This window comes from Planococcus citri, chromosome 5 (assembly GCF_950023065.1).
Source record: "Planococcus citri chromosome 5, ihPlaCitr1.1, whole genome shotgun sequence".
NCBI lineage: Eukaryota > Metazoa > Arthropoda > Insecta > Hemiptera > Pseudococcidae > Planococcus > Planococcus citri.
This window is the reverse complement of record NC_088681.1, coordinates 28,498,393-28,521,579: the sequence shown is the minus strand read 5'-3', so window position 1 is coordinate 28,521,579 and position 23,187 is coordinate 28,498,393. Positions and strand designations below refer to the sequence as shown.

Here is a 23,187-nt window from a genome sequence, read left to right as displayed (position 1 = left end):
GCCCACAATGGCAAAAACGAGTTGTAAACAAAAAATTTGAATTTACCCAAAATGTGTTGAGGAGACATGAGGCTAGCCACGTGAATTTTTTCAAAAATTTTGGGGCCCCGGGGGGAGGGGGTGTTGACGAAAGAAAATTTGAAACCGCCATATCTCAGAACCCAATTCAAGCACACAAAATTTGTTTTCTTCTAAAAATATGTTAAGGGAGTACTATTTTTGAGAATTTTTTCAAATTTTTTCTCCAGGTGGACTATCTTTAAAAACTCTTCAAAACGTATCTATTTTTTGTGTAATAGCACTGTCAAAAAAAAAAAAATACTCGTGATGAAGTTCTGAAATTTTGCACGTGAATCTTAAAAAAATGCAGAAAATGCAACAATTTCTCAAAAAGCTCATTTTGGGGCCATGAGCACCTCCCCACCCACTCTGTGGTCTGAAAAAATTCACTGTACCTATCCGAGTTTTTTTAACGAAAGTTCTATTTTGACAAGTAGAGTCGGCTTGAAATGGTTTTAGGTAGTTTTGGAACCTCCAGAAATTTTTTTGGAAATTTCAATTTTCCAAAAATGATAATAAAAGATGTCAAAATCAACTTGAGCACCTGCTAGTGACCCACTTGTCCAGTTATCATACATTTTTTTTTTTTCAAAATCGGTTGCCTAAAAATCTGATTTCGCTCTTTCCTTGGTAAAAAGTGCTGGCTATGCCACTAAATTTTATGTACCTTCAATCTTCATGGAGAAAATATCAAAAAATCTCTCATTTAGAATATTTTTAAAATCTGGGTATACTTGAAAGACTTGATTTTTTGAGTAAAATTTTATGAAAATTTTAATTCAATAATCTGCTGGAGGCTCCAGAACTGCTCAAAACAGTTTTTAATTAGTTGCAATCGATTACATAATTTCAACTTTCTAGGTCAATTCGGTAAAATTTCATTTTTTTTGTATTTTTAGGAATTGGAGTTTTCAAAAATTTGACAACATTGAAAAATGTATTTTAAAGTACATAAAATCTTGAATTAGTGATGTTCGGCCAATCGGGATTACCCCTCCCCCACCCCTCCTCCTCCCTAATCCCCCTGCCAGATAATTTGGCCTCACATTCGTTTCTGGTATAATGCTCAAAAACCAATCCTGAACCTTTGAATCAGTTTCGAAAAGGTTCAGATTTTCAGAACACCCAGTTCATAGTGAAAAAGCCCGTCAAAGGAACACGTTCTACAATATCACATGCAGTATGTATGTAGTTTAAAATCACGGAAAGGGAAAGGACCGGTCAGAATATTTACCAAACACACGATGGGTATGGAATACACACAACACCAATAAAAGAGCTCTATGCATTACGTTCATCAAGCATCTTATTGTGCCTGGACAAACTCTTTATGACCACACGCACCATGTACACAATATGTAAATAAATGAGGATTAATTATTTTAAATTGCACGTTCGGGGGTTACCAAAGTCGACCTACAACTGAACGGTGTGGTGTGATAGTACACAGGTAATTAAAAGCAAGCACCACACCTTATCGAGCATGGTATCATCGGATCACATACGTGCTAAGCAGAGGATCGCCTTCACTTTACGCATATTGAAAGTGAATCTGTGCCGCTTCTACGTGTATGTACGAGAACGTAGACGTATACCAGTATATCTAGGAGTTGGGGGTTTTCGTCGATTTTATACTCTTATAGAGTATAGTATTTTCTAATGGGATGAAAGTTTTAAGCTGCTGTGAACGTGTATTCGACGGCGAATGTTTACGAATTAATTAAGTTCTCCGCAAAACTTATCCCGAAACGTTGGTTAAAACTTTCGCCATTTCTATCGCATGGTACGTAGGAGAATTTGTAAACGTCGCATTGGGAGTTGATGTTAGCATAGCGCGTACGAACTGACGAAAAGCCAAACTCTTTCGTTAAGTAGGTATATCACACGAGGTCTAAATTTTGCAAAAGATGAGCCTAGGTATATGAATATAAAGGTAGCGTGATTCGATACGGGTATATTTATCTATCCACCTGTTTAAAATTTCAATTTCTTCAGTACCTATTTTAAAACAAAACATCGATAAAGAATCATCAACTTTATTCTAACCTTTCCCTTTCAAAACACCAAGTTCAGCGAAAAATTGAAAAATCAATTCAATTTGCCTTTTCTCAAAACATCTTCGTCCCAACCCTATAAACTCGACAAAACACTCAACTGGTCAAGAATGAACTGCACCCCAAAGCAGAAAAGCAAAAAAAAAACCATGACCTTAGTCCTATTCTTGGCATTTTCCACCCCATAAACTACATCAATTACTCTTTTTCACTCGCACATCGAATTATCGTCACAACGACGACCGACGACATACCAAAAAAAAAAAAAAAAAAACACGACTTCATGTATTCCAATCAATACCCTCGAATCGTTTGGCAATTCATCTCGACGCGAATACCGAAGAAAAGAGTAAAAAAAGCCACGTACTTTTTTTTCTTCTTCAACCCCTTACATGGCGAGGAAAAGGGATGACAGGGCGTTGGACGAAGAATATCCCACACTATATCAACAGGCAGTTTGGTGTCGATATCGAGTAAAAAAATGCCATCATTTGACGTGCATTCGGCTCGCGTTTGCCGGTTTGTTTTCCAAACGATGATTAATAGAACCGATGACATCCATAAAAACGGTATCGTCGGCTGATATTCGACAGTGGGCTGAAAACTAGTCGATTTTATGCGCTCTAGGTAGCCGCAAGCTGTACTCTTTTTTACGCGTCATTTCCGTTCGTGGAACATTTCGCTACGCGGCGGTAATACGATTAATCTTCGTTAAACGTCCACACCGCTGCGGTTAAATGCTCGGTCAATTAAGATTTAATAAATTTTATACCGTGAGTATTACTCGTAATACCGATGCACGATTTACCAACCAAAAAAATGTTTCGATGGTCTGTCTTTGTATGGTATAGACTTGTAACTTATAGGTAGATGGAATGAGTAAAGTTACTTACGAGGGACCCTATGATTTTGACGAAATGAAAGTGGATCGAAAGGACACATATTGAAACTCTCGCAGGTAATCAAAATTATAAATGCTAAAGTTCATTTTCGGATTTTAGTGAATTTTTGAAAAACCAAATCCAAAAAAAAAACACTTATGCATTATGCGTGAGAAGACCGATTTTTCTTCAAATGAAAATCTTTTACAAACAAATTGAGTCACTTTTTTTGAAACATTTGTATAGCAATTGATCTGTTTACAATCGAATCGAGAATCATTTACGAACGATTGGTGATCAAATAAATTGATGGATTTCTTAGTGAATCATTCGCAAACGGATCAATTAATTCACGATTGATTAGGTTTTTGTGAAACTATTGTATAGGAATTGATCTGTTTTCAAACAACCGATTGGCGATTGAACAAATTGATTGGAGTTTATTCGTGAGTAAATTGAATTTTTCAGTGAATCATTCGCGAATGAATTGAATAATTATTGATGAATCATTCGAGAACGAATTGATTCGTATAAGTAACTCGTTCGCAAACGAATCGATTCGTAAAGTGACTCGTTCGGGAACAAATCAATCCATCTACTTAATTTTTGGTGAATCATTCTCGAACGAATTGAATAATTTTCGGTGAATCGTTCGCGAACGAATTAAATAATTTTTAGCGAATCATTCGCGAAGGAATTGAATAATTTTTGATGAATCATTCGCGAACGAGTTGATTCATTCACTTAATTTTTGGGGAATCATTCACAAACAAACTAAATAATTTCTGGTGAATCGTTCGCGAACAAATTAAATAATTTTTGGTGACTCGTTCGCGAACGAATTGAATAATTTTTGATGAATCATTCGCAAACGAATTGAATAATTTTTGATGAATCATTCGCGAACGAATTGAATAATTTTTGATGAATCATTCGCGAACGAATTGAATAATTTTTGGAGAATCATTCACGAACGAATTAAATAATTTTTGGTGATTCGTTCGCGAACGAATTGAATAATTTTTGATGAATCATTCGCGAACGAATTGATTCGTATAAGTGACTCGTTCGCGAACGAATCGATTAATTTACTTGATTTTTGGTGAATCATTCACGAACGAATTAAATAATTTTTGTTGACTCGTTCGCGAACGTATTGAATAATTTTTGGTGAATCATTAACGAACGAATTAAATAATTTTTGGAGAATCGTTCGCGAACGAATTGAATAATTTTTGGCGAATCATTTACGAACGAATTGAATAATTTTTGGCGAATCGTTCGCGAACGAATTGAATAATTTTTGATGAATCATTCGCGAACGAATAAAATAATTTTTGGTGACTCGTTCGCGAACGAATTGAATAATTTTTGATGAATCATTCGCGAACGAATTGATTCGTATAAGTGACTCGTTCGCGAACGAGTCGATTCATTTACTTGATTTTTGGTGAATCATTCACGAACAAATTAAATAATTTTTGGTGAATCGTTCGCGAACGAATTGAATAATTTTTGCTTAATCATTCGCGAACGAATTGATTCATGAATTGAAGAATCGATCGATTCGTTCGCGAATGGTTCTTTCAAAAAATTAATCAATTCGTTCGTGAACGATTTCCTTAAATGAATTAATGCTCTCGAAAGAGGCAAAACCAGATTTTCAGGTATGAAAAATCAAAATTTGGCCCAATTTTCTACACCACTGATAATACTTCAAGATTCAACGTCTTCTGGCCACCCCTCTGTGCCCCTTTCATGATTTTGTTCAAAAAAACTGTGATTTTTGGACTACTTACAATGACCTGCAGAATTTTCATTTCTTTCCTTAGTCAAAATTTTGAATAACTATTTTCCTCAACACGAGGTGAAGTTATTTCCCCAAAAGTCCGTTTAAAAGTCTGATAGAAATCGCCAAAAAATAGAGCGAAAATTAAACCAGTATAATTAAAATTTACCAAAATATTCGAAAACCAATAATAAACGAAATGAAATGGCTACCACTTCATCATATTAATATCGCCTAGTTAAACTACTAAATGCAAACTACGTGTATAATTTGAGAAATTATCGATCTACGTTGGTAAAATTCGGTCATATAGAGTATAAGTTATGTAGTACTCGAATAATACGAGTACATAATATGTAGGTAGCTAGGTACCGATATTTGCACACATACAAATGGTATGTACAATTCCACGAGAATATTAGATATTTACGTGTTAACGAACTGATATATACGTTGCGGCGGCGGTTCTTAATACAGGAAAGCGCATTTATGTATCAGGATAAAGCGAATGCATTTAATAATCGTTTATTTGCGAAGGGAGTACGCGCTGAAAGTAAATTATGCACATCGGCGGAAAATGCAATCCATTCCACATGTACATATTATACGTACTATATGAACCTACCACTCACTGTACGATTGAAGAACATGGCGAATCCACCTATGTATAGAAGAAAGGTGATTGAGGCAGGGGTACTGCAGCTTGGACAAATTATGGGTATTACGTATGGAAAAGCTGCGCACGAAATTATAAGTGTAGTTTGTATACATACATATTGTTGGTACACTTATGTAATACGTACATATTATTATACACACAGTGCTGGTAAATATATGTACATATGTATGAGATGACGAGGATATGACCACAGCACAGTCCACACACAGTGTGGCGGCGCTTTAATAAAACGATGTAAAAACACGCGAGCATTTTGACGCCCGTTGCGTTGTTCTATGGTGCTGTGCTGTGCAATGACCATTGGAATAAGTCGAGTTTCATTGCACTACTATAAGGTAGCGACCATCTTACTTACATAGGTACATATGTAGGTAGTTAGGCCTAAGTACATACTGTAGGTACCAAGAGAAGGGGGTGGGCGGTAACGTTGGCGTCGCGTGATGACAAAAAAATGGTAGTTAGGTGAATTTTCTTGTGAAATGTTGAAAAATAAAATAAAATAAACGTATACTTAGTTCGAGCATACGCATTATGCAGAAGATATGGTTATATGGTAAAGGAAGGGTGTGGATACTGGAAAAGTATACTGTACAGGCCTACAAGTCTCGCGGACGCGGAGATAGGCAACGATGACGAATAACAAAACCATCGTAATTAGCAGAGCGTAGCTAGTTTACTCGTTAACGAAAATATACAGCGAGCATTGAGATAATGCTCGCGTTTGCTCGAGCTCTTATAGTACCATTGTCTCGCAACATTATACGTAATGTGCTGTAAACTTACCGGCTTCGGCACATGGTCGTTAGTTTATGATGTATAGTAAGTGAAGTATTTTCAATTTTTGGGTAATTTTTTACAAAAAATAAATTCTTAGAACGAAAAATTTCCAATCAAAAGGGTACATTTTGGATCACATGTTTCACTATGTATACTGATTTTTTCATAAAATCACTTGAATTGTTGAAAAAGTTGCCAAAAGTTGTTAAAATAGAAATGCCCCACACTGCAAAGGTTTCATTATCCACGTTTTTCTGTTTTTCTTTTTTTTTTTCATTTTTTTTTTAAACATAATTTTGACTTTTTCAAAGAATATTACTTTTACAACCTGCTCGAGTTTGGAGGATAGAGGGACACCCCCCCCCCAACGATAACTAGAATAGACAGCACAAAAATATTTTGATTCCAAAAACTTCAAAAATAAATCAAAAATGGTGTCTAGAAAATCAATTTTTAGACAACTTTAACGACATAAAAATCGGGTTCAAATATTTCATAATTTATTTGAAAAGATTCAAACCACGCTCCCCTCCCCCTAAAAAGGTAGAAATGATTTCTAGAAATTTAGAAACAATATCAAGATCGGCTTAAAATTAGATTCAGACATCTCATGCAGGCATGAAACTCACTATTTTTTTTTTTTTTTAGTGACTTTAGTGACTGAAAAATAGCAAAAAAGTGACCTAATTTTTGAGAAATGTGAGCAAAGTATAGTATCTTATTACTATGTAGCAATCGTCGGAGAATTCGTTTAGTACCCCCCCCCCCCCCCCGGAGAATGAGCGTAGCAAAGTGTTGATGTACCTATACTAGGGTGTACCTTATTTTGAAAAGTTCGAATTTCGTAGCTCTCACCCCCCCCCCCAAATGACCTCAGGTGAGAAAATAATTCCCTATTTTTTATTTTCCCCTATCTGTAAAAAAAAGTGGTACCGGTAGCCCCTACGTGGGGAAAAAATCAAAAAAAGTTCTACTCATGAAATTTTTTGTTTCTGCACCAGAATGTTTCTAAATAATCCCCTTTTTAAAAAAAATTTCCCCGGTTTTTCAAACCATGTTGGCCCCTTAGTAAGGAGTCCCTCAAAGTTGAAAAAATCACAAAAAATGATAATTAAGTCAAAGTTATGGAAAATTTGATGAAAATACTTCATTTTTACATTAGAGTTGTTCTACATAACCTCCTTTTCAAGATAAAACCATTATTGGACCCCAAATAATTTTGGCTCACTTGCATAGAGCCCCTCAAATTTGGGAAAAATAAAAAAAATATTAAAAATTGATGTCTGTAGAAATTTTTTGCAGTTTTTTATTTATGTGCAGAATCTTTCTGAATAAGCACTTTTTCAAGAAAAACCTTCCCCCTGGTCTCTCAAATCATGTTGGTTACCTACAAAGTCCCTCAAAGTTAACAAAAATCAACAAAAAATAAAAAATCCATATCTATACAAATTTTTTGATAATGTTTCATTTCTGAGCAGAGTACTTTTAGATAACCACTTTTTCAAGAAAAGCATCCTTTTGTCCTCCAAATGATGGTGGTCCTCTTTTATGAGACCCCCAAAATTGAAGAATATTAAGAAAGATGAAAATTGATGTCTATGTACTCGTAATTAGGTGGACATTTTTCATCTCTGTGCGCAGAATGCTTCTAGATAATTCTTTTTTCCAGAAAAACCTTTTCTCAGTCCCCTCTACAATGCTCACCACCTACATAGATGACAGAGATCCATAAAATTGATTTTTTTTTCTTGGAATGCAGGTGAAGTCTCCTCTGCAAAGATAGTTTCAAATCATGGATATGTTTTTTTGCTTTAAACTTGAAAATGAAATCTCATTGATTAGGGATTCTTGACGATTTTTTCCAAGTTTTCAAGTCTTGCATTACAAAATATCAGAACGTCAATAAGTCTTCTGTGAAAATTTGACATTATTTTATTACAAAACGTCCACTTCAATGTTTCTCAACGCCAAAATTCAGACATTCGCCCTTTTTCTATAAGTTTTTAAAAGTCTGACAAAGGTAGTGCTTTTCTGATGAAGATTGACCAAATCCAAGGATTAAAATATGGAAGAAAAAAATGTAATAATATTTATCTTTTTTCATTTTCTGGGGAAGGAGACAAGTTCCATCTTTTCATCATGTAGGTAGACAGGTCATAAAATATTTAACAATATTTCTAATGAAAATGGACAAAAACCAAGGTATATGATGTAAAAAAAAAAGTGACCAAAGTCACTATTTTTGGCCATTTTCGCCGAAATAGTGACAAAAAGTGACTTGCAAGTGAAATAGTGACAAAGTCTCTTTTTAAGTGACCGAGTTTCATGCCTGCAAAATGGTGTCTACAAATTTAAAATCAATGCCTAGGCCAGTTATTAATGTCTTAAAAATTGATTAAAAATTAGAAAAGATGGACTGTTGACAAAGCATTTCAAAAAGGTTTCTGAAAATTTTGAAACAATGCCTGAAACGATTTAAAATTTTTTTAAATGAGAAAAAAGCTTATTTTCAAAATGGGCACTTCAATGTTGTTCAACTTCAAAAAAAAAAAAAACTGGCCTCAATTTTTTTTAAATTTATTCTTTGCATCAGTTGAAACATACTTAGTTATTCATCTTGATGAGATGAAAATTTGCACAGGTCAACGAAACAGATATTTTCAACGAAATTTTCAAACACTTGGAATTGTATAAAAACTAAATTTTACAGTCTTCTGGCTTCCAGTCAAGTGGAAATTATTCAAGAATGATGAAAAATATCAACTAATCATTTTCAAAGAATCGTTATCCTCTTTCCCTTTCCCTACACGGAATCTTATATCGATAACCACTTCACCACCAAACAAAAATTGCGATAAACCAACGCAATGAGATCATGAAAAATGAAATTTCACGTATTGTTACGAGCATTAAGTATCATCACAACCACCCAAAAGTAAAATTCATTTTCCTGAATTTCCTCGCAACACACATAAAAAAACTGCAGAAAAAAAACTAACAAGGCAAAGCGGATAATACGGTGGAAAAAACACAAACCTCGTCGCGTATAATACCAATCGAGAGTGGTGAAGAGTGGAGATCGGGGGACGAAACGTAATTTGGCGATGGCCGATATTTGGATGATAATAAGGTATAATTTAATAAAATGGACGTTTTTATACGTTTATTTTTTGTTTTATTTACGCGAATTGGTCTGCGTTCTCGAGTTAATCCTTTTAGCCGGTCATTGATTTTATTTGATTTCGTCTGAAAAACTCGCTGATATACGTATAAGATTTAGCTTGTTTGGCTCGAGAAAAGTATAAACGATTGTTGGCCATTACCGTCGACTTTGTTAGGTTATTTTCTTCGTACATAAGATAAGATTTTTCAAAGACCAAACGCTCGCGTATTTATTTTTCCTTATCCGGTAACCGAGTGTGTAGTTTTTATACAGGAAATAATGTATACCTGTCTAGGAGGAAGGAAAACAGGAGGGGTTCACCTTTTGATTTTAGTCTTTTGAGTTTACCTATTTCGAAAGCTGTGGATGATGAGAATAGAAAATTTTTTATAAGCTGGTCAAAGTTTCTGAGATTCATAGATTTCGAATGCAATTTAACCCCCCCCCTCTAATTTTCCCATTAGGCAAACAGTCATCATCATGGCGAAAAATTTATTTTTCAGTTTTCAAAGTCCCATTCGAATCCAAAATGACCTTTCCACCAAAATGTTCGTAGTCCCTCCAAATTCGACACAATTGATTTCCATCTAGAAAATATCCATCTAGGGAAAAATTTCACTGCCCCGATGCTTTGGCGGTGGTCATACTATATCGTCACTGACCTTTGCTGCGAATCCGGTAAACAACATTTTCTTCATCTTCTGAATATGTTACAGGTTTGTATTTTTTCTACCCGCGAAACGAAACCTCTTTTACCGTTTCGATGTGCAGCAGGTCAAGAGAGCTCGCCGCTGCTGGAGACACGCAATAAATATTTCATGAAACCAATTAAGAAATTCTTTCTATTGTTTTTTACGTATTTTTTCCCCTGCGTATATCGAGTCGACTCGCTGAGGCGCGTCTCTTGTCTCTTCCTCGTTTTTATGAAGTTTTTCTTCATAATCTCCGCAGTGCTATATTCGTCTAATGGGATGAGCCGAAGAGCGCAGGGTCTCCCGGCGCGATGTCGTCAGTTAGCATACAGTCGCTGAGTCTCTCTTGCACTCACATACATTACATATATACGCGGTATATCGCATTTCAACAAACCATCTTGGTCGTCGTCTTCTTCGACTTCGTCGACTATCCCAAGTTATTTTTTATTCGGTTTTCGTCGCCGCCGTCGCGTTCGTCGTGCGTGATTTGCACGAATGGTTAGTATTTTTATAAAAATAATTGCTCAATTATGCTGGAAGCCAGTTTTATAATAGAAAATCAACACACAAACGCACTTGTCCATCGGATCGTTGTTACTCGTTATAACGACTAGACAGATCTAGATTTTGTATTTATCATAATATTACCTACCTACTCGCAGATAGATCGCGTATTGCGCAAAGTGCTCAATTTCGCAATTATAATGTATTTCAATTCGGAAATGGACGTGAGGGGAAAACTTAAAAACGAGATTTTTCGAGGTACTTATTAGTAAGTAGCTTTAGCTTCGATTTCGATGAAAGTTGAAATTTTCGAAAACAATTATAATGCAAAACTTTTGCAATTGAAATTTATTTATTTGTCTTTTGAATCTACACGGATTTTTCTATTTTACATTTCTGAAAAAAAAAAATTGTCAACAAAGGTTAAAAATTGAATTCAGCGCTCATGAACTTGAATTTACCACTTATGGCCCTTTTAATAGATTCAGGTATTACAAATTTTCAAAATGTGTTTCTGCCAGTTCAAATTGAAAATTTTCTCTTGCCATTTTTTGGGGAAAAATTGAAAATTTCTATATTTTTTTTTGAACACGTGAACGTACTCGTAAAAATCAGACTTTTTCTTTCTGCCCTATTTTGAACCTTCAGAATCAATTGTTGGTCGTTTTGAACTGTTTTGGAGTCTCCACAGGATTTTTGTATTCTGCATTTCTGAGGAAGTTGTCATAAACAGGGCCGAAATGTAGCTCAAAGCTCGGATGCACCATCTTTATGAACTTTTCGATCAATTTGGGCACTAAATTTTGAAAAATTATTTTTGTCAGTTCAAATTTGTCAACGATTTAACAGCTTTTTTCTTCGAAAAACGACTTCTGGCAATTTTTTTCAATTTTTGAATATTTGAAAGGGATTGAAGAATTAGAATCTTCGCCACATTCATTCGAGTTGTTTCATGATTTTAACGCTGTTAACTTGGTTTTCGAATTCGATTTTTGAAACAGAATCATCTAAACAGTCAGTCCATTTCACCAAATATTCCTCATAAATGATGGATTTATTACGTCATAAACCAGATCCCACATTTTTCAGTGAATTTATTCCCCTCTTCCTCTCTTCTCCCATCAATCTCTTCCATTTTAAAACGAATTACGAAATTAATCCGTATACGTACGAATGTCTATTCCGCACAATACCTTCGAATGTACGAACTTATCATAACGTACGAATTTATTGTTGTGGAAATGACGTTTTTTTGATAAAGTGACATGACATACGAGTATGTACTATAGCGTTGACAGAGAGGCAAGCAGAGCAGATGCTAAAGATGTTGGATTTAAAAATGCTTGTCTATCTGGTTTTTAGGTCATCGATGTGAAAGAGCTCGCGCATATATATGGTATATTTGCATATCCTCGTTATAGAAGGGTTTTAATCTCCCAACGAGCTCAAATATAGAGTTACCATTATAGAGTATATTAATATCCAGGTATTACAAGGGTTAAATGTTACACATACCACCCACGAATAATTTTTCAAATGATTTCATCGTTCATATTCGTACGATATTTAGTATGCAGGTAGGTAGGTAGGTAGGTATAGGATGAGAAACTCGTTCATATGGTTGAGCGAATTACTACATATACTATATACCAGTACGACATGAAAATGATAAAACCCCTTCATCATCAAAAGGTACTATAACCTATCGATACCATAATGATGACGATTTTACCGGTAAATATAAAAAATATCCGTACACTGGTGTGTTTGTCTTCGTACCATAATAACTATTATCTTTACATATAATATACACAATAGAGGAAATATGAACGAAGATAGTACATCTTTTTAGCTGAGAAGCAACCCAAGTACTCAAAAGACACGAGAGAGAGATGAACCAAGAGAGGAAGAGAAAGCACCAGGAACACGATAAATTTCATCCACAGAGGTTGTAGATTACGATGAAAGATAAGATGTTGGAGTTGGATGTGACAGCGTATGAAGCACACACCATACAACAGCAGTTTCCTTATAGCAATAGTCAGTCTTTACTGCGCAGCACATGAGACCATCTAGCTGTATATGTAGAGATACGTACGATATTATATATTAAAATACACAGAAACTTCGCACACCGCAACATCCTATTATAGTATGTACCTATATTACCTATTGCATCGACCATCTGAGAGCACACACCTAGAATATTACATAAACTCGTACACCAGAAGAGTCTCTGGTACGATAAAGAAGAAGTACTCGTACATAGAAAAACACCAGCAGATATGATATATGGATGGCGTTCCACAATGAACGACATCAGTCACCTAGCCCACTATTTAATGGCCATACATCAAAATCGTGTCTATGGCCGACGTCTAGACACATTTACCTTCCTTTTCGGTGTACCTTAGATTACCTATGCACTATACATGCGTGATATCGATCGACCATGTTTGAAAACGATTCGAGTATATCGAAAAAGCATTATTTTATGTCACGATGTTTAGGCGTTTAATTAATATCGAAAGGGCTCAGTCAAAGGTATGTGGGTTTTGTGACCTTGCCAGATACCAAGTACAAGATTTTTTTCACCATGAAGCGTACATAATGTAGTACGAGTGCATTTTCAGAACGGTAGGGTGTTTTTTGGATAATGGTGATTTGATCGATGTGCGATAAAATAGGTTCCGGGGGGTTTTCTCCTTTTCGAAATGCACCAAGAGTATTGTGTTGGGTAGGGTATTCACGATCGATGCGTTAAATTGTATGGTAATTTTTGGTGGGTATCTTTTGTTAATGGTGTAAAGGTACCGTAGTATATTGATATTGCTAGTGGGTTATGTTTGACATGGATGTGTATTTGTGTACGTAAGCATAGGTAAATACATTGCATTGAAGTGAATAGGACGTTGTTTCTTAATGATACTAAAATCAATACATTATTAATAAAGCAAAAATTGCTCTATAAAAAGGACTGAAAGATGATTTGAGGTCAATATAGAACGTATACTAATGCATGGATTGAAGCGAAAAAATTGTTAAAATAATATGAAGAAAATGAATAGAAAACAGCATAGCAGCAAGAAATTTAGATTTTCAGCTGAATAATTCGAAAGCTGTTAGAAGACAAATTTTAAGCTGTACTGATGAGAAAGATATCCCAACCAGTGGAAAATTTTTTGCACTGGATTGAGAAAAGTCGAAAGAACATCTAAAAATACACCATCTGCCCAAATTTCAAGGCAAATTTTGCAATTGAGAAAAATATTACAAAAATTTTCAAATATAATTGTTAAAAATTATGAAAAATTGATCAAGATGATTAAAACACTTCATAAAACTGTGAAATTGATGTTAAAAATTACTTCAAAATTACCAGAAACTGATGGAATTTTTGTAAACATGTTAAAATAACCTAAAAACTTCTAAAAAAAAAAAACAACCAAAACTAGATGAAGTGTCTTGAAAGTTGAGTAAAAAATAATTGCACAAATCACCCAGATTATTGAAGAATAATGAATATTTCCAAAATTTGTCAAAATTGTTGGAAGTGTCATATTTGCAGAATTGACTAAAGGAAACTAAAAGCACTCAATCAACACCAAAGAAAAGTGCACCTTCTATGACAAAGACATTGCCTGTTACGCCAGAATCAACCTTAAAAACATCTCCAAAATTGCCATGAGTTCTTCATCTGAGAATGAAGACTTTGAAATCGAAAACGCTAATGATAATCACGACAATTCTGAGCAAATTTCAGATCTATCCAAATGGAGAAGTTTACGTGATAAGAACCTATCAAATTCTCAAGATATCAACGATCTCGCTAATTGTGTTGAAATCGAGAGTTTTTTGACTGAATAGGATTCATTACCGAGTACCAACAATGAAGTGATATCCAATGGAAAGAAGCGATGGATACTGAAATGAAATCCATGGCTACTAATAATGTGTGGGAGTTAGTTCCTAAACCTCCTGGAAAATCTGTACTTCAAAATTGCTGGGTTTTTCGCGTTAAACAAAATTCAGATGGTTTGATTGATAAGTACAGAGTGTGGCCGGTCGTTAAAGGCTACTCACAGAGACCAGGTATCGATTATAATGAAACATATGCTCCAGTAACACGTCTGGACACCATCTGATTATTAGTCGGGGTTGCAGTTCAAGAGAAAATGGTTGTTAGCCAAATTGATGACTGACAACTCCGTAATCATAAATTACTAGACCTAGGAAGTAAATTTTGCGAAAATTAGGTGTTTCAAAATTTTTCAAAATATCATAAAGATGAGCAAAAATAACTGAATTTAAAAAAAAAGATTCAAAATTGGACTAAAATTTCGTAAAAATGTATTAATGTCGAACAAATTGTAAAAAAATCATGAAAAATTGATCAAACATCAAGCATAAAAACTGAATACAATTTTGCAAAAACATGAAAAATTTCAGAAAAACTGTGAAATTGGCATGAAAATTGCTGAAAATTCTAAAAAAATTGATCAAATTTCGACAAATCTAGCGAGAATTGCAGAAAACAATGTGAAAACTTTTTAAAATAACACAAAAACAATTAAAAATGACCAAAAATTGAGTACCTAAGTAGCTCAAAACTCGAGAAAAAGTCTGTGAACCCCTTCACTAGTATATCTTCCGTCACATCAAGTCAATTCCTAATTCCTATCAAAAGGTGATTTGAAAATTTGCACTTACGTATAGACTATTCTGAATATTATTTTCGATCTTGACATCGAGATGGAAGATTTTCAAATCGATCATATTAAAATCTTGTTTCTTTACCTGTAAACATACAAAAAAATAAATCTCATTAACCACCTGAGATGTTAACACATCATGATGTATACATAGAGAAACATGTATGAAAAACACGTGCACGAGAATATCTTTACACCCGTTAGAATAAGCAGTACATACTCGTATATGTATTTATGTATGTAGAGTAATCAAATCCAATAATACAGTGAATAGCTTTATTCGTAAGGTGAAATTTTATTTTAAATATATATTTAGGTACATGAAACTCGACTAGACGCCCTACAATCCACCTCACACTATTATAGAAAACCAATTTCCCACCTCGATGAAAAATTATAACGCAGTAGCATTTATCTGGCTGACGATGATGCTCAGGTAAGCATAAGTAGGTATAGAGGTGCTGCGAACACTACCTTTCACAGGCAGACTATCGTACTCGTATAACGAATATTAATTCGGAAAACGTTACGTATCTCGAGCTTGACATTTTAATATAAAGCATCCAAAATGGACATATCGGCTTGACTACGATGAGGATGAGGCTCCTCCACAAACACCGAGCTTGCACACCATCAATCATCCAGATCCAGCACCAAGTCGTCGACTTTTCCCACACTTCAGTACCTATACCTAACACCCAGCTCTCTACGTTAACACACACGGAATCAACGAGCAAATTTACGATACTTTGAGTCGTATACGATGAGACCAATATAGATATTCGATTTATATAGATAAACGTAGCTATATAAACGATTAAATAACCGCGTTATAGTAATATGTGGAAAAAACAAGATAATAAGTTTACCGCATGATTATGAAGTACGACTTCCCAGCGAGCTGGTTAACTAACGAACGTGGTCTTAACACCTCATCCATACTGTATAAGTCACTCTATGTATGAGTTAAATGTGTAAAAAGACTAGGGAACGCGCGCGTGAACTGGTTTATTTATGCTCATCGTATGGACTGCGCAATCGTATTTCATTTTTGGAATAAATGCAAATAAACCCACCGAGCATGGGATTTTCGAAAAAGAAAAACAACCAATCACAACTAATGATTTAATAACTGGATAGCTGTAGGTATATAGTATACTACATATAAGTAGACATAGGTAAATCTACATTTTACGTCTGCTGTGTATGACAGTGTGTGTGTGTGTGTGTGTGTAGTAAGATAGTGAGAAAATTCCAAAGTCCATAGGTTAATCTTTGTATATGGTATGTCTTGCTTGATGATAACTGATCATAATCTTATGCCAGATTATTTTTCAAAAGTAATTTTCTCAAGCTTAATCGTAGCTTTGTTATATACGTACTTTACATCAATGAATCGGGTACCTATAAATGTATCTTACCTATCGCCAACGGGAGTTCAAGAACAAAATAGGAGATGAAGATTTTTAAAATTTACAGGGCTCTTTCATTCAAATTTCAAAAACTTTCTCCAATAATTGATTTGGTTGTTCTTAAAACCAGATACCTACTTCAAGATTGAGATGTTTGCAAAAATTCATCTATTCTTTTTTCAACTTTTCAAAAATCAGACCAACAGTAAATTTCAAGATGACTTCACAAAATAATGACATCCCAATTTTTTAATATGTTGTTCAGCATCCTTTTTCATTTCAAAAAAAAAAATCAAACGAGAATCAATAAATCACCTACAGCTCATTTTGAAGCCTCCAGCGATTTTTCAATTTTCTCCAAAAACTTCAAATTATTCTGAAAAGGTTCAAAATGAACTTTAGGTCCAACAACTTTGATCTTTTTCAACTTCTTTCGGCGAAATTTTGAGAAAATTTCAACTTTCAAAAATCTGCTGGAGGCTCCAGAACAGCTAAAAACGGTTTGAAACTATTTCCAATCAATCTTGGGAGTCGATTCAACCTTCTGGGTCAGTTTGGTAAAATCTTGATTTTTTTTCACTTTTGGCGCGAATTTGATTTTTAAAAATGCATCAAAAATTGAAAAGTGCGTTTCAGCTTCTAGACCTATTTCAATCATTCTTAAACACTGCAGTGCCCCAAAAATGATGAAAAAATTTGGAAGCATTCAAACTCCCTTAGGCCTTAAAGCTTTTGAGATGAACGTAAAACCTCATTTTTAAGGAGGAGGAAGCTAGAGGGAGGCGATTGAAGGAGTAATACAATATACACATACGGGAAAAATGTGTTATATTTTTCACTTCTCACATATCATCATCACCCTACCAAAGTTTCGAAATAAACTTGATACAGTTCATTCTAATTTTACTCATTATGTTTATACTTCTTCATTTATTCCTTCGTATATATTTACTGGTGTACAGTTTATATATACGTTAATCTCCAAGAAATACACACGTCGACTGCACAATATGCGTACAATACACGAGGCGTATTTCTAGCTCGTAAATTAAAATCTCGTTCACAACCGCAATCGAAAATAACTCGACGATAAATCCAACCTATTTCGTAAACAATCAAAACCAAAAAAGGAAAAAAAAGCCTTTTCGAAGCAATACCAATTACACTCGATGAGCGCCGAACATAAACCACATGCTGAAAAATCTTTGATTTTCCCGCCTTCCATCGCAGCAGTAAATCTTTCTCGATAAAGTTCAGCTTGTTTGGAAATTCGAACGAGAAATCAAATAAAATCATATTCGATTCGACGCAATAAAATAAAAATCCAAGTAGAAGAGTAAGAAATACCACGACGCCGAAGACAAAACATGGCAAAATTCTCCGTATTTTTGGTTCGTTTCACGTGCGTATATATGAAATATTATCCGAGCAGAAAGACACGTTACTCTGGTACGAAAACATAAAAGAGACGAGATATTTCACGATTCTTTTCTTTTTTCGTCCATTCGATATAGGGATGGGAACTGAGAAAAAAATGAAGATGTTTGTCATATGGTCGTACTCGAAGGAGCTGCAATGTTTCGTATACGAGCTATCATAACCAAAAAGAAAAAACATCTTTCGTTTCATATAAATACCAAACAACTCGCCACATTGTAATCGATAATCGAAAAATCTTTCAAAATGGCGCCCATTAAATCTGAACCATATGCGCAAATTGGATTATTTCCAGTTTATGAGAGGGGTGATCGTATAGCATACGAGAAAAAAACCCCGACGACTAGGACTAATTGAAGATGCCAAGATGTAGGCTGGTCTTTAAAACCATTGCGCACTTCCCACAGCGACCCAGCAACATTTTCAGCTCTGTAAAAAACCCGAAAAGAAAAAGAAAGGGGGCTGAACCAACATCCATATGACGAGTATAGGCCTGCTACGTAATACACGAGTAATTAAACTCGTACACGAGTTCTCAAAAACATCCGCGCTCCCGCGTGAAATCACCATATTCCATATACCAATGCACACGTACAAAGAAGTAAAAAACTTTTTCAAAAAAAAAAAAAACAATGAAAAAAAAGGGTCGTCTCTATTTTTGAGAAAATCTCGCGCTCCACGTCCTGTGAAAAAAAAAGCAATCGCACCGACTACTGAGTAAACTTGTGTAAGTGTGTAGTTGTGTACTCGAGTCACCCTTGTACAAGTCACCAGAGACGTATGAATTTTCCAGCACCGTGTCCGTCCTTGTGTCTGGATGTAGCCTACCCTGTGCCTGCCTACTGATTTATAACACAACCAACTTTTTAGTAGACCAAATTAACGATAAACGTAGATGGTTTTTTCAATTACCCAGCGAGCAAAAAAGCCGAAAACAGAGGAAAACGTGCAAAGGTTACGTGTAGGTGATTTTTTGCTGCGTCAGAGAGGACCGTTTCGCCTGCCTGCGTGCTCTTGACTAGCCCGCAATATGTTAATTAGGATACGAGAATACAATTAACACCTTTCACTTTTGAGTGACGATTCGTTTAAAAAATTCATAATGTTGTTTCGCCATAAAAGTAATAAAAATTAAAGCACAGGTGGTACCTTTGTGCCTCCATAGAACTCGTATGCTTGGAGAGGAAAAAGTTGGCCTTTTTTTGTATCAACTCGTCATCGGTCTGAAATTTTAGCCCGGGTTAATATTGTTGTAGCAATTAGCGTGCCGTGTAACGAAATTACAAAAGAAAAAAGAAACGAGAAAGGGTTACTCTTGTTTTATGATTTATAAAACTTTTCTGAAATATTTTAAATTTTGTTTTTAACAGTTTTTTCTTTTTTAAAAAGGGTTTCTTCATTCTTACTTCGTTTTTTACGATTCTTTTCCACGAATTTAATTCATTTTTGGTATTGTAATTTCAATAAAAGGAGCTTTTACGATTTTCATGACTTCGAGTCCCCAAATTTATCTACCTACTAAAGGCTGGAATTTTCGAGAAAATTGCTAGAAGTTGAATACTAGAGGGTAAACAACTAAACATAGTGTTGAAATATCTCCCTCTGCGTCTCATATGACGTTACCTCAAATAACATTGAAATTTGTAAATGACTGCAGATTACATGCAAAATATTTTTCTAAGAAAATCCTTCATTTAAAAATATGACATAAGGACTTATATTTTTTAAATTTAATCTCATAAGATTCCCGCATCAATATAACAAAAAATGACTAAAAAATTCCTCCCCTTTTCATCTTATATGCTCTTTACTTGCATTGTTGCGAAGAAGAAAAAAACATACCACGAATCACCACCCAAAATTCTACAAAGAAAAGTAATTTTTAAAAACTAATGTACTCTTAATGTATTTTCACCCTCGACAAAGCGAGCTGCTTTAAGGTGACATCAGTGTAAGCATGAACCATTTTCAGAGGGAAAATCGGAAAACGAGAGAAATATTATGGGAAGTTTGTCCGGCGTTGAAATGGAATAAAAAGCTCTTAGATCGTGAAGCGTATCGGAAGTCTCATAAATCGACATAAAAAAATAGCTACACGAAGCAGAGAAAAAAAATACCCGCATCGTGTTTACGAATTTTTTCAGTTATGGAGTTTCGTTCGTTCCTTGGTTAGCTATATACGAACAGAGATGTAATGAAATAAGAAAATTTACTTGAAAAAATAACGAATTTTCGTTCCACAAGAAGTTCTCGGTATTAGGTATTATAGATTTTTGAAAATTTTACCATTTTTTCCATACTGCGTTGGGAATATTGTTTGAGAGTGAAAAAAATGAAGCAAAAAAATTTCGCGTAAGATTGATAACCGTTGTCGATATAAATCCGTCAATTTTCGTTCGAATTCGCGTTTTCGTTGTGAAAAATGCGTACTTGATGTTGATGGTGTATGTGTAAGCGAGTGTATAAAAGAAAAGGCTGAAAAATTATCTCATCGGGTTGCTTTACCATCAAATAAATACGACTATATACGGTAGTTGTATACGGCGAATAAGGCGGATGAATTCGAGCTCACGTTGCGAATTCTTTAAAAGATTGCAAATGAGGTACGTTTTATATTGTCGCTTGTATATTGAGACAAGTAATTGCAAATACGATGCTGTATTTTGTCGATGTTTCACGAATTCGATAATGTTTCGTCGTCGACAATCTTCTTCTGGAGTGTTTTGCAATCAAAGACATTCTCGCTGAAAATTTAAGGTTGATGAGGTTTTTTCCTCGTGCGCTCTTCTCTCTTTTTTTCGCATTACTGTCTTTGTGCAGATGAGATATGTGCTCGTAAGAGCCACATCTACAATCGAGCTGAAGCAATTTTTTTATGTACCAGCGTTACTACATATTTTCATTCGTTTTGAATTACGCTCAAAGCCCCCACCCTTCGTCAAAAAACTACTGTCCATCATTTTTTGAGAACATTGCATCAATTAAAATAGTGAATTTCATCAAGTCAGGTTCTCTGGTATTAAAATTTCACTAAAAAATTATGGACTGAAAACACTTTTTTTTGAAGAAGAGCTTCATTAACATCCTACAAAAATTTCTCAATCAAATTAAAATTTCAACTTTTTTTTCAAAATCTTTGCACTTTTCTCTCCGCACAAAATTTTATCTTATTCAAACAGAAACTTTTCAAAATTCGGGAACTAAAATTTCGTCAATTCTCAAAAAATTTCATTTTTTACCTATTTTTCTTGAAAAATAATCAACATGAGTCGTAAGGCTACTCATTTTTTTCCAAAATGAAGTAACTTTTAGCAACCAAAAAAGCTTGAAAAATAACCAAAAGTGACCAAAGCATGGTCAGAACATTTCAATGCAGAGAAAAATAAATTTAATAGTATATATTATACATCAAGGGAGGTAAACTTTTTTTCATGTTTTAAATCAAAAAATCGTATTTTTTCCTAAACTGTAATCCACTGCTGAAATAGATGATAAGTTCACTGAAAACTTTGACACCTCCTAGCAGTCATTAAAAAAGGGCTAGAGGGCTGCGATTTGCGCAATTGGTCATCCCTTCGGAAGGTCTTTCCACAAGAGAAATTTCAATAAAAACATCGACCCCCCCCCTTACACCTTCTTGATCAAATTGACGTGGAATGACCCAGCAGCCAATCCGAGTGTATTACTTTTCTTCTTCCTCACTTGCCCATATCTGGACATTGCGACTACAAAATCCCCAGTTCCCTCCAGCTACATATCTCTGTCGTCGGTATTTCTTGTACATTCTCCCAGTGACATTTTGGCAGTTTTCTTGATTAAGTCTGTGTATTGGGTGGGTGATCTTCCCCTTCCTCTCTTGCCTTCTATGTGGCCTTGGACTGTAAATTTTTCCAAGTTGTCCTGTCTCAAGATAAGTCTGAAGTAGCGCAGTATTCGTCTCCTGATGACTGTGCTTAGCATTTCCTTTACGACCAGTTGTTGAAGTATTGACGCATTTGTTCTTTTCTGGACCCATGATATCCTTAGCATGCATCTGTAGCAGTACATTTCGAATGCGTCAATTTTATCTTAATCTGCCTTGCGTACTGTCCAGCAGTCTTGACACATACAGGAAGATGGAGAAGACTAGCAATTTTAAGATTCTCAGTTTTGTGGCCTTCACAATGTTGTGGCTTTTCCATATCCGGTTGAGCTTTCCCATTGCTGTCTTTGCTATATCTGATCTTCTCCTGATTTCTCCGGCTGAGCTTCCCTGATTTGTTAATAATGAACCAAGGTACACTAAGTTCTGTACAACCTCTATACCATCAATCTCCAATATTTCAGGTCTGTTCTTTTGCTCCCTATTGATTATCATTATTTTTGTTTTTCCTTCGTAGACCCTCAGGCCTGCCTCATTGCTGGCTTCTTCAATTTTCCTGAGCATTTCCTTCATCTCATCTGGTGTCTCTGCAAGCAGGGTTGTGTCATCAACATATTGTGAGTTTAACTATGTCTTTCCTCCAATTCTGACTCCATTTTCCCAATCCTCTAGGGCAGTTCTCATTACACATTCTCTATGCATTGAAGAGAATTGGGCTGAGTATGCATCCCTGTCTTACTCCTTTTGCTGTATGGAAATGATTGGTGAGCTCTCCTTCAACTCTCACCTGTGCCACATTGTCCTCATACAGACTCTCCATGAGGCTGACAAGGTGCTCTGGTACTCCAAGCCTTTTGAGGTTTTGCCAGAGGATATTCCACTTCACATTGTCTAATGCCTTCTCATAGTCAATGAAGCACATGTACACCGGCTTGTTGAATTCTCTTGCCTTTTCAATCACTTGGCGTACATTCAGGATTTGTTCTCTTGTGCCTCTTCCTAGCACAAAACCCGCCTGTTCTGGTGGTATCTGTGGCAGGATGTATGCTTTGATACGCTCGTGTATGATTGCCAGTAGTACCTTGCTTGCGTGTGATATCAATGATATAGTTCGAGCATTCCATCTTTGAGCCGTATTACTCATTGTTGATATTTTCAACAT

The 23,187-nt window shown here is 35.2% G+C and overlaps 1 protein-coding gene across 3 annotated transcripts in view; it reads right to left on the bottom strand.

Annotated features, from left to right (window-relative positions):
• The window catches only part of pxb, a 247,864-nt gene that overhangs the window by 71,707 nt on the left and 152,970 nt on the right, over positions 1-23,187 (bottom strand). For 2 of the 3 annotated variants that reach the window (XM_065365571.1, XM_065365570.1), the window contains one exon: positions 15,313-15,399. The exons of the other annotated variant lie outside the window; for it this stretch is intronic. In XM_065365571.1, the coding sequence (XP_065221643.1) occupies positions 15,313-15,378 (66 nt within the window). In that variant the 5' untranslated portion in view covers positions 15,379-15,399. The remainder of the gene's footprint in view (positions 1-15,312; positions 15,400-23,187) is intronic. 3 annotated transcript variants of the gene reach the window in all.